This window comes from Salminus brasiliensis, chromosome 4 (genome assembly GCF_030463535.1).
Source record: "Salminus brasiliensis chromosome 4, fSalBra1.hap2, whole genome shotgun sequence".
NCBI classification, from domain to species: domain Eukaryota; kingdom Metazoa; phylum Chordata; class Actinopteri; order Characiformes; family Bryconidae; genus Salminus; species Salminus brasiliensis.
In genome coordinates, this window is record NC_132881.1 from 488,592 (window position 1) to 501,366 (window position 12,775).

General features: G+C 45.5%; 1 protein-coding gene across 3 annotated transcripts in view; it reads left to right on the top strand.

Moving 5' to 3' along the window:
- The window catches only part of slc8a3 (solute carrier family 8 member 3), a 59,924-nt gene extending 52,524 nt beyond the window's left edge, over positions 1 to 7,400 (top strand). For 2 of the 3 annotated variants that reach the window (XM_072677246.1, XM_072677247.1), the window contains exons 4-7: positions 449 to 573; positions 953 to 1,052; positions 5,450 to 5,722; positions 5,892 to 7,400. In XM_072677246.1, the coding sequence (XP_072533347.1) occupies positions 449 to 573; positions 953 to 1,052; positions 5,450 to 5,722; positions 5,892 to 6,268 (875 nt within the window). In that variant the 3' untranslated portion in view covers positions 6,269 to 7,400. The remainder of the gene's footprint in view (positions 1 to 448; positions 574 to 952; positions 1,053 to 5,449; positions 5,723 to 5,891) is intronic. The other variant, XM_072677248.1, reaches the window with a different exon arrangement.
- The last annotated feature ends 5,375 nt before the right edge of the window (positions 7,401 to 12,775 follow it).

Here is a 12,775-nt window from a genome sequence, read left to right on the forward strand (position 1 = left end):
TGGAGGAGCTCCATCCAGTAGTTTTGGGATGAGTTGGGGATGATGAGATGGGGTGGAGATCATCATCCAACATCCTTACATCACTATTGCTCTTGTCGCTGAATGTCAGACGTTGTGTCTTCTTAAGGGCAGCTCAGAAGTGTGTGTGTGTGTGTGTGTGTGTGTGTGTGTGTGTGTGTGTGTGTGTGTGTGTGTGTGAGAGAGAGAGAGCCAGGGTGTGTGTAAGAGTGTTGCACACTACAGTGTGTATTACTGCATGGAGATGATGCATTCCCTAAGTGTGTATGTCATAAACTATAAAAATAGACGAGTAGTGTATTACTAATACTGTATACATTAACATAACTGCAGTGATACATTATATATTATTAGTATTCTATATGATTATTATATATTAGTCTATACTGCATATACATAATCTCTCACTGCCACTCTCTCCCCCTGTCAGATATTCCTGAAAGGAAGTTGTCATCAGAGGAAGAGGAGGCGAGGAGAATAGCTGAGATGGGAAAGCCAGTCCTGGGTGAACACTCCAAACTGGAGGTCATCATAGAAGAGTCCTATGAGTTCAAGGTACACACACACACACACACACACACACACACTAACGCACACACACGCACTAACGCACACATACACATGCTAACATAGATATGCTTGTTTTGTTTTCATACACTAGCAACACATAATAATAGTATACCCCATGAATTGTATATTATATATTAATATATTAAGTATTGATATGGAATACTAATAAAATCCATATGAAATATAACAGATCCCGTCTGTTTACAATATATGTAATGATAACAGATCTCATATGTATTTTATATCAGCACCAAGAATGAATAACAATACTTTATATATGTATTACGCATATAAGAGTGTCTATGTGTAATATTAATATGCCTTGTATGTATATCTGTACTAGTAATATATCTCATATGTGTAGAGCACAGTGGATAAGCTGATAAAGAAGACTAACCTGGCCCTGGTTGTGGGCACTAACTCGTGGAGAGAGCAGTTTATGGAGGCCATTACGGTCAGTGCAGGTAATCAGCTGCACTAAACACTAACACACACATTGACTCGCACAGTAACACACACACACACACACACACACACACACAGTAACACACTAACTTTACTGAATTTCTGATGCAATAAAGCAGCAATAATGTATTAATTTTTTTCCATTTATTAACAGTAACTGTAATTTTCTGTAATTTCATGGTTTAAAACTAGTTGTCTATCATCAAATGATCGGTTTGACGTCTAAGATGGGTGGTTAGCTAGCTTGTTGACCCTGAATTATCAGTTTGATGGCTTATCAAACTACCCTGCAGGCCCCCAATAGTCAGTTAGTCAGCTAATGTAGGTGCCAAACTAGCTAGCTAGTCCTAACTTTCGTCAGATTAGCTCAGTAGCTAGCTAGATGGCTAAAGCAGCTGGCCAAAGTAATGACCAAAGTCATTACCAATATCAAATAGCCAGTTTGCCAGCTAAACTGGGTAGCTTGCCAGCTAGCTACAAATGGTCAGTTTGACAGCTAGCTTAGCCTTCACCCTGTTGTGCCTCTTGGACACCCAGTTTGCCATCTACTGGTGGTTATTATTCATTACAGTACGTTTAAGGACTGTATTTGCACAGTTAGGCCTTAGGATGAGACAGCTGGCATTACTCCAGCCTGTAGGGCAGCCAGCCAAAATGGGGTCTCTTAAATTAGGAGGGGCGCGTGATACGGGGTGAAGGAGAGGTGAGTGCCTTGGCAAGACACACGGTTATCTTCAGTTCTGAAGATGTCAGCACATAAAAAAAGACATACATTTAATTTGGACATAAGAGGAACTGGAAAACGCCAATCTTTCCAGCATTAGCAAGGAAAGTACCCTTTGCCCTGGAGATAAGTTGGACCGAACCAACAGCTATGATGAAAACGGATTATGCAGCTTCCTGATGTAGAGAGAAGGACTGTATATAAGTCACAGGCAAAATCAGACGCATTCAGACTGCTTTGGGGGATGCTGGCTGTCTCCGGCTAACGCATTATAACAAGCAGTGCCTTCGTCTTTATAAACTTTGAGTAAATGTTTGCATCATTTCTGTTGATTAACTGATTGGATGGTATAGACTAAAAAGCCCAGACACTACCATTGGGGATGATCTATGGCCTAACTAGCCATTTTTACCAGTTAGGTCAGTAGCTACGTTAGGTCAGTAGCTAGTGAGGTCAGTAGCTAAGTTAGATCAGTAGCTACGTTAGGTCAGTAGCTAGTGAGGTCAGTAGCTAAGTTAGATCAGTAGCTAAGTTAGGTCAGTAGCTAGTTAAGTCAGTAGCTAAGTTAGGTCAGTAGCTAGTTAGGTCAATAGTTAGTAGTTAGTTAGGTCCATAGCTAAGTTAGGTCAGTAGCTAAGTTAGGTCAGTAAGATAAGATAGGATAATCCTTTATTTGTCCCACAGTGGGGAAATTCTCATTGTCACAGCAGATAAGGATAGCAAGACACTATAAATAATTTACACTATAAACACAATATAAATAAGAATTTAAAAAGCAATAGCAATATTATTTACAGGTTATTGCAAATGACTCTTAAAAGCTAAGTTAAGCTTAACGTTAAGTTAGGTCAGTAGTTAGTTAGGTCAGTAGTTAAGTTAGGTCTGTAGTTAAGTTAGGTCTGTAGTTAAGTTAGGTCAGTAGCTAAGTTAGGTCAATAGCTAAGTTAGGTCAGCAGCTAAGTTAGGTCAATAGCTAAGTTAGGTCAATAGCTAAGTTAGGTCAGTAGTTAGTTAGGTCAGTAGTTAAGTTAGATCAGTAGTTAGGTCAGTAGTTCAGTTAGGTCAGTAGTTGTTAGGTCAGTAGTTAAGTTAGGTCAGTAGTTAAGTTAGCTGTCTAACTGATTCAGAACGTGAATGCTTTTGAGCGGATCTACTAGTCACTAATGAAATATTCGTAAGGTTTAATTGACCGTTGGGTCGGGAGAACTTCTCCTGACGTTTCCAGGAGAGCAGCAGTAGGCACTGTGCTGGAGAGCCTGAGCCGGTTTAATTCTCAGTCATTTTTGGAGTATTGCTTTGTGAACCTCCAGGTTCCTCTGAAAGTGGCAGTGAGTGAGTACCTGCATTTTAACCAGCCTCAGTTCACACACATCAATAATGAACCCCATTAACCATGAACACTGAGCTCTCCGTCATCAACACTCACTGCTAGCAACGTTAGCAAAGAAGGCTAGGAACACACAAGCTAGAACCAAACACACACACACACACAAACTTTAATTATAGCTACACAAACTCCAAAGCCTTTAAACTACACACACACGCCTCTCCCTGCGGTGCTGAAATATTAACACCATCAGCTGCGTTTACTCTTTTATGAAGCCGTGCTGAAATATGGATGCACCCGCTCCATCCGTCACCCTGAATCACCATGGTGATGACACCCCAGAAATCACCATGGCTACCGTGGGTCTTGGGGTGACAGCTGGTAGCAGAAATAAATGAATAACAATTTTTTATCCTTTTTATTGTTGTCAGTGTTGCCATTATTGGATTTTCCACTACCAACACGCTTATTCACAGATTGTAAACAAAGACGCGCGAGAGTTTTGGTAAGAGAAGTGAAGCATTTCCTTCCTGTCTTCTCAGAAGTAGCACATTTGGAATTGCTCTGGTTTTATTCAGGATAAAATTGGTCTACACCACAGATAGCTCACATCAGCTGTGTTTAATATCCTCAGCAGCTGAACTGTATTTCTGCAGGCTGTTAGCTCGGCAGTAAGCTACTGGGCTGAGTGACGGACTCTGGAGAGGGGTGTCCGGTTAGTGTTCTGATACTGGCTGTACTGGGCTGAGTGATGGACTCTGGAGAGGGGTGTCGGGTTAGTGTTCTGATACTGGCTGTACTGGGCTGAGTGATGGGTCTGGAGAGGGGTGTCCGGTTAGTGTTCTGATACTGGCTGTACTGGGCTGAGTGATGGGTCTGGAGAGGGGTCTCCGGTTAGTGTTCTGATACTGGCTGTACTGGGCTGAGTGATGGACTCTGGAGAGGGGTGTCGGGTTAGTGTTCTGATACTGGCTGTACTGGGCTGAGTGATGGGTCTGGAGAGGGGTGTCCGGTTAGTGTTCTGATACTGGCTGTACTGGGCTGAGTGATGGGTCTGGAGAGGGGTGTCCGGTTAGTGTTCTGATACTGGCTGTACTGGGCTGAGTGATGGGTCTGGAGAGGGGTGTCCGGTTAGTGTTCTGATACTGGCTGTACTGGGCTGAGTGATGGGTCTGGAGAGGGGTGTCCGGTTAGTGTTCTGATACTGGCTGTACTGGGCTGAGTGATGGGTCTGGAGAGGGGTGTCCGGTTAGTGTTCTGATACTGGCTGTACTGGGCTGAGTGATGGGTCTGGCGAGGGGTGTCCGGTTAGTGTTCTGATACTGGCTGTACTGGGCTGAGTGATGGGTCTGGCGAGGGGTGTCCGGTTAGTGTTCTGATACTGGCTGTACTGGGCTGAGTGATGGGTCTAGAGAGGGGTGTCGGGTTAGTGTTCTGATACTGGCTGTACTGGGCTGAGTGATGGGACTGGAGAGGGGTGTCCGGTTAGTGTTCTGATACTGGCTGTACTGGGCTGAGTGATGGGTCTGGAGAGGGGTGTGCGGTTAGTGTTCTGATACTGGCTGTACTGGGCTGAGTGATGGGTCTGGAGAGAGGTGTCCGGTTAGTGTTCTGATACTGGCTGTACTGGGCTGAGTGATGGGTCTGGAGAGGGGTGTGCGGTTAGTGTTCTGATACTGGCTGTACTGGGCTGAGTGATGGGTCTGGAGAGGGGTATCCGGTTAGTGTTCTGATACTGGCTGTACTGAGCTGAGTGATGGACTCTGGAGAGGGGTGTCGGGTTAGTGTTCTGATACTGGCTGTACTGGGCTGAGTGATGGACTCTGGAGAGGGGTGTCAGGTTAGTGTTCTGATACTGGCTGTACTGGGCTGAGTGATGGGTCTGGAGAGGGGCTAGTGTTCTGATACTGGCTGTACTGGGCTGAGTGATGGACTCTGGAGAGGGGTGTGCGGTTAGTGTTCTGATACTGGCTGTACTGGGCTGAGTGATGGACTCTGGAGAGGGGTGTCGGGTTAGTGTTCTGATACTGGCTGTACTGGGCTGAGTGATGGGTCTGGAGAGGGGTGTCGGGTTAGTGTTCTGATACTGGCTGTACTGGGCTGAGTGATGGACTCTGGAGAGGGGTGTCCGGTTAGTGTTCTGATACTGGCTGTACTGGGCTGAGTGATGGACTCTGGAGAGGGGTGTTTATGGAGCAGCTCTGTAATGCTACTGTAATCCTCAAACAGTGGCATCACCCACCTCTCTCTCTCTCTCTCTCTGTCTCTCTCTCTCTCTCTCTCTCTCTCTCTCTCTCTCTCTCTCTCTTTCTTCCCTCCCCCTCTCTCTCACCCCTTTCTCCCAGGAGATGAGGATGAAGATGATGCCGGAGAAGAACGGCTGCCGTCCTGCTTTGATTATGTGATGCACTTTTTGACGGTTTTCTGGAAGGTTCTGTTTGCCTGTGTTCCTCCGACCGACTACTGGAACGGCTGGGCATGCTTCATCATCTCCATCGTCATCATCGGCCTGCTAACGGCCGTCATTGGTGACCTGGCCAGCCATTTTGGCTGCACCATCGGCCTAAAGGACTCAGTCACGGCCGTGGTGTTTGTAGCCCTCGGCACGTCTGTGCCAGGTCAGTACTAGTTATCTACGTAAGCCTTGTAGCTCCAGTGCTAATTGGTGGAGTATAAGCTTCCATTACTTGTTAGCTACATTAGTCTCATAGCTCCAGTTTAAAGGTTGATCAACTATTTTGTGGTAAAGTCTCCCTCTCTCTCTCTCTCTCTCTCTCTTTTATTCAGACACCTTTGCCAGTAAAGTCGCAGCCGTCCAGGACACGTACGCAGACGCCTCCATCGGTAACGTAACCGGTAGCAACGCTGTTAACGTGTTCCTGGGCATCGGAGTGGCCTGGTCCGTCGCTGCCATCTACTGGCACATGCAGGGGAGAGCGTTCGAGGTCCCGGCGGGTTCCCTGGCCTTCTCTGTCACACTCTTCACCATCTTTGCCTTCCTGGCGGTGAGTGTGTTGCTGTACCGGCGGCGGGCGCACATCGGCGGGGAACTGGGCGGCCCCCGTAGCCATCGCATCTTCACCTCCCTCTTCTTCCTTAGCCTGTGGTTCCTCTACATCCTCTTCTCCAGCCTGGAGGCCTACTGTCACATACAGGGCTTCTGAAGAGAGAGAGGGGGAGAGAGAGAGAGAGGACAAAGAGAGGTTATAGAGCGAGACAGGAGGAGAGACAGGAGGAGAGACAGGACGGATGGAGCGAAAGAGGAGGAGAGAGCAGACAGGAGGAGGATGAAGAGAGAGAGCTATGCTTCCTCTGCAGCAGGAAGAGCAGTGCAGACAGAGGCGTGTGTGACAGACTTCCACAGATACAGCAGAGTTTCACACACAGATTTAACTGGACTGGACTGGACTGGACTGGACTAAATTAAGACGGACTGGAGTGGACTGCACTAAATGAAACTGGACTGGACAAGAGTAGATCAAACTAGACTGGACCAAAGACTGAACAGGACTAAAGTACATCAATCTGGACTGTATCAGCCCACAGTGGACTAAATCAATCCAGATTTGACTGAACCGGACTGGATCATTACAACAAACTGGACTGGACCAAGCTAGATTAAACCAGATTGGACTGAACTGGACTAGACTCAACAAAGCTGGACTGGACCTTAGTGGACTTGCTCATGCCAGAGTGGACTAAACAGACTGAACTGAACTGTATCAAGCTGGACATGACAAAATAATCTGGATTAAGCCTAGCAGGACTGGACCGGACTTTACTCAACCAGACTGGAGTGGATCAAGCTAAGAGAAAACTGGGATTGGACTATGTCAAGCTGGACCGGACTGAAATGGACTGGACAGTATCCAGCTGGGCCGCAGTGACCCGGACTAGACTTAATCAAACTTAACTGAACTGGACTGGACTGGACTGCTTAGTGGATGGTGAGTGAGGTGAGAGGTAAGCTTGTCCCTCCTTTAAGCATTGGACCTCTCTCTCTCTCTGTCTCTCTCTCTCGCTGGGTGTGTGAGTGTGTGCAGACGGGGACACGCCGAGCGCAGACGGGGACACGCCGAGCGCAGACGGAGCTTTTCACAATCTCTATTTTTCTCACCGAGCTGCTGAGAACGACTCTTTTCTTACGAAGTATTTTGGGAAAAAAAGACGACAATAAAAAAAAACTACAAAAAGATTAAAGAACTATTTTCTGATCCAAACAGAGACGAACCTATTTCAGCAGAACCGAAGAGATATATAAGAACTACTGGAAACCTGATACTGAGGGACATCCGGGGGGGAGTGTGTGTGTTTGGGGGGGGGGGGGGGGGGAGTGGGGGTTTCGCATAACGCCGTTTCTTTTACGTTTGCTTAGTTTGCTTGAACTCACAAGCTTACAGCACACACACACACACACACACACACACAGGCCAAAGCGATGGCGCGGGGGGCAGTGAAGAACACTGGATTACACACTGGAGAGAAGGAGGAGGAGGAGGAGGAGAAAGAGGAGGAGGAGGAGGAAGAGGAGGAGGAGGAGAAGAAAACAGACAATCTGAGACATCTCTCAAATACTGCATTTCCTCAGTCACGGATCAGCTGTGTGTGGATTGCGCTGTGTGTGGTACGGAGTGTGAAGTGTGTGTTCATGTTTTCTGTAGATTTTTGTGCATTATCACTCCCACAGCCCCCCCCCCTTTCTGAGCTTGGGAATCAATAGAGAGATGGAGGAATGGAGGGAATAGAGGAAGAATGAGGTGAAGGGTCACAGAGAGGTCAGTTCTGGAAACTTAAAAAGGTTTGGATCATTTTTTGATTGATTAATGAATTACTTTCTTTATTAATTTTGAATACTGAGAGCCGCTTTGTCGTACACTCACGTCTTAACACACTGTAAACACACTGTTTCTGACATCAGCATCTATACCATCTACATGTACATACTGGTATCTCTCTCTCTCTCTCTCTGTACATACATACACACACACATAGACAGACAGTCATATCAGAACATTATGACCACCTACAGGATGGTAGGTGTACAGAGGATGGACATGATTTATAGATGGAGAAGAGGTGGTACAGTGCAGTGATTTGGTCCAAAGACCATAGTGTGAAGGAAGTAGCTGAGTCTGCAGGTGTATGGAAGCATACGGTCATTGGGGTCTACCAGCAGTGGCAGAAACCCCACCCTATAGGACATTCTCCTCATTCTCATTCCAGAAGTGAGCAAAGTCCTCCTGCGTGCCGCTCTGCTCCATATGTGGATGTTCTGCAGCTCCCTGTGGAGCGTTCTTCTAGAGGTAGGTGGTGAAGAACCTGCGCTGACCTCTAGAAGCAGCAGGCAAAGATATTTTCATTCAGAAACCGTGAAACCCGCCTTCACTCCCTGTCCGTCAGTTTCATCTTTCGACCACAATTCTGAGGAGAGTTTCCTGTAGGCTGTGATTTCTGCCACTGCTGGTAGACCCCTATGACTGTACGCTTCCATACACCTGCAGATTCAGCTCCTTCCTTCACACTATGGTCTTTGGCCACGCCCAGATGCACGCCCATCCACATCTGCTTTGGGACCCTTATTCCACAAATTCAACGAGACACTCACTGCACTGAACCACCTCTTCTCAACCAACTGTCTGTTACACACCCTGCAGGTATTTATAACCTCATCATCCTCCAGCCTGAAGTTACTACCACCTTAAACATGCAAGGTCACCCTTTGTGTGTGTGTGTGTGAGTGTGTGCATGTGTGTATACACATATATGCATAGATAGGATATAGATATATACATAGATCTCACGCACAGTCTTAAGTTTGGGTGCCCCTGGTCAATTGATAATATTTTTCTGCACATTTCAGCCAGTTCCTGTTTAACAGCAGGGGTGTTGATTACTGTAGAACTGATTGGCTGAACTGCCGGAGTGTAGATCTGTGAATCTTACAGTGATTCAACTTGATTATGATTCTTTAGGCCATGATTCAGTGCATCATGATTTGACTCAGTTTTTAAGTAGTTACTTTTATTAAAAAGGACTTTTATTTTGGAATCAGTGCATTTTGACACCTGTAGGAATTGGGTTATATATATATATATATATATATATATATATATATATATATATATATATATATATATATATATATATGACATATGTTGGATTAGCCAATGAGAAAAGAGAAGTACCTGAGAGCCATAAACCAAAGAGCAGGATGTGACCTCTTGACCCTCATGTGGAAAGTCCAGTCCTAATGTGTGTGGGTGGAGGTTGCCTGATGTCCTGTGTGTGTATGTGTGTGTGTGTGTGTCTACAGCTTATTACATGCTTATCCAACCTGATTCCTTATATGGTGGAGTGGTTGTAATTACTGCCTTCATCCACTAGAGGTCAGCAAAACCATGGCTATTCAGCTGAAACATGATTATTAACATATATTAATGTGTGTGTGTGTGTGTGTGTGTGTGTGTGTGTGTTATATGGGAGCCACAACACACACATATACACCAGTGCTGCACACTTTGTTGCTTCTTTAGTGGCTTATTCTATTTATTTATAATTTATGTTTTTATAGAATTGACCAGTTCACATAACACACACACACTCTCAAAATGCCTGACTGACATTCATACAAGTGTGTGTTTATGATCTGGCATCTCTTACTGACTGTCTACAGTACTGGCGAACTGGTGAAGATGACAGTGCAAAGCTGTTGTTCTGCTGAAGAACCCTCACCTCCAGAACCTGTCTGTGCGAATCTCCTGCCTTTCACTCCTCTTTCTACTTCTCCTTCTTTGTGTGTGTGTGTGTGTGTGTGTGTGTGTGCGTGTGTGAGGAATGTTTGTTAACCATAAGCAAACCTTTCCTTTACCTGCACACACATACACACACACACACACACACACACACACACATATATAAATATATAAATATATGCACACAGAAATTAGTGCAAAAAAAGATGAAGCATAAACGTTTATGAGGAAGAGAAATATCACCGCTGTATATTTTTATACAATCTTCACTTTCTGACACCCGACTTGCTTCTGGTGAGCCGCCTGACCTTTTTGACCTTTTGACCTGCGTGTATGTGTGTGTGTGTGTGTGTGTGTGTGTGTGTGTAAGGCCCCCTGCTGTTGCCTATAGAGTCTCTCTGCACACTGTAAATGGTTTTAATATGAAAATCCAGCTATTCTGGGCCACCAGGTGGGGGTGGGTGGGCGGAGTGGTGGGGAGGGGGCGGAGCAGAGGTGAAATACGAACTATATCTTTGCTGTTTACATATCATGATGTTTTCAATTATGCACATTGCATTCTGTTGTTTTTAATGGTTCTGTGTAGTGGAGTGTGTGCAGGTGACCCGTGCTGGACGCTGACGTCCTCAGGGGTCAAACAAAGAACCTTCCGTCCCAAAGCAGCCGATGATGAGCAGTTGCAGCCACTCAGTGAGGTGGTCTGTTCCATTTCCTGTCCTGACCTGAACTGAGCAGCTGACACACACACACACACACACACACACACACAAATATACGCACACTAGGGTTCTAGTGTTGCTCCCACACCACCTTGATCAGCTTTAATTGCATATCTGAATTAAAGTTCTCATATCAGGAGGTGATGTTTGATGTTATGATGTAAGATAGTAATTTTCCACTCCAGTTGAACCCCACCCATTCAGCCTACAGCAGTTTAGCTCCACCAATTCAGCCTACAGCAGTTTAGCTCCACCCATTCAGCCTATAGCAGTTTAGCTCCACCCATTCAGCCTATAGCAGTTTAGCCCCACACATTCAGCCTACAGCAGTTTAGCCCCACCCATTCAGCCTACAGCAGTTTAGCTCCACCCATTCAGCCTATAGCAGTTTAGCCCCACACATTCAGCCTACAGCAGTTTAGCTCCACCAATTCAGCCTACAGCAGTTTAGCTCCACCCATTCAGCCTATAGCAGTTTAGCTCCACCCATTCAGCCTATAGCAGTTTAGCCCCACACATTCAGCCTACAGCAGTTTAGCCCCACACATTCAGCCTACAGCAGTTTAGCCCCACACATTCAGCCTACAGCAGTTTAGCCCCACCCATTCAGCCTACAGCAGTTTAGCTCCACCCATTCAGCCTATAGCAGTTTAGCCCCACACATTCAGCCTATAGCAGTTTAGCCCCACCCATTCAGCCTACAGCAGTTTAGCCCCACCCATTCAGCCTACAGCAGTTTAGCCCCACCCATTCAGCCTACAGCAGTTTAGCCCCACCCATTCAGCCTACAGCAGTTTAGCTCCACCCATTCAGCCTATAGCAGTTTAGCCCCACACATTCAGCCTACAGCAGTTTAGCTCCACCAATTCAGCCTACAGCAGTTTAGCTCCACCCATTCAGCCTATAGCAGTTTAGCTCCACCCATTCAGCCTATAGCAGTTTAGCCCCACACATTCAGCCTACAGCAGTTTAGCCCCACACATTCAGCCTACAGCAGTTTAGCCCCACCCATTCAGCCTACAGCAGTTTAGCTCCACCCATTCAGCCTATAGCAGTTTAGCCCCACACATTCAGCCTATAGCAGTTTAGCCCCACCCATTCAGCCTACAGCAGTTTAGCCCCACCCATTCAGCCTACAGCAGTGTTATGGCTGTCTAGTGTAGCTGGCTAATAGAAAATGTTCCAGTATCAGGAGATGAGTGTTCTGGAGATTGATTGGAGGTTATTGGTGATTGGAGTCACATTCAGCTGCTCTGAGGTCAGACAAGCACAGCTGTTTTGGGAAGGGTGTTAGTATTACAGCTGCACTCAGTTCATTAGGCCGGTTCCCTTTGGGCTGTTGGGCGTGTGGAACATGGCGCTCTCCGCAGAGGGAACGCTGGTCATTCCTGCTGCTTGTAGATGGAGGTTCTTCTAAACCGAGTGTGTTCTAGATTGTAGAAGAATAAATAAGGAACTGCTGCTGATGAACAGACTGACCTTTAGTCTTACAGATCTACTTCAGGGGTCAGTCTTCAGCACACACACACACACACAGTTAACACACTCGACCTCTGTTGCACGGTGGTGATAAATCAGATGGATCGATGGTTCTGTTTGTTCATCTTTGTTTTTTACTCTTCACACTCAGAACCAATGTTGTTTTTATTTCAGGGAATTATGCATGACATTTACCTTCATTTACTTTATTTATGTCTGTTTATTTATTTGTTTTGAATTATTTTTGTCAACAGAACAATAAAGGAACTTATTTGAAAAAGCACTAAAATGATTTGTGCTGATTGGTGGAGTCGTTATTTGTGTTCTCATAGTTCTTCCTCTGTTAGCTGCTCTCTAACCTCAACAGCCTCTACAGCACCGAGACCCGGTGGAGCTCTTTTCTGGAGCTCTGTAGAACTCTTTAAAAATTGATCATTCATTTTTTTAGAAATAAGTGAGCTAAAACCCTTTTAAGCACATGGTTCTTTGAGATGTCAGTGTTCTAGGTAGAGACACAGCCTTTGCTGAAGAACCCTTGATGAAAATTGTTCTATGCAGTTTTGAAAGATGTTTCTTTGACTCTTTGATAACAATAGAGGAACATATGAACATAATGATTTTATAAAGAACATCCACAAGAGATTTTCCTTGTACAATATATGGACAAATGTATTGGGACACCTGCATTCATTGTTTCTTCTGAAATCAAGGGTATTAAAGA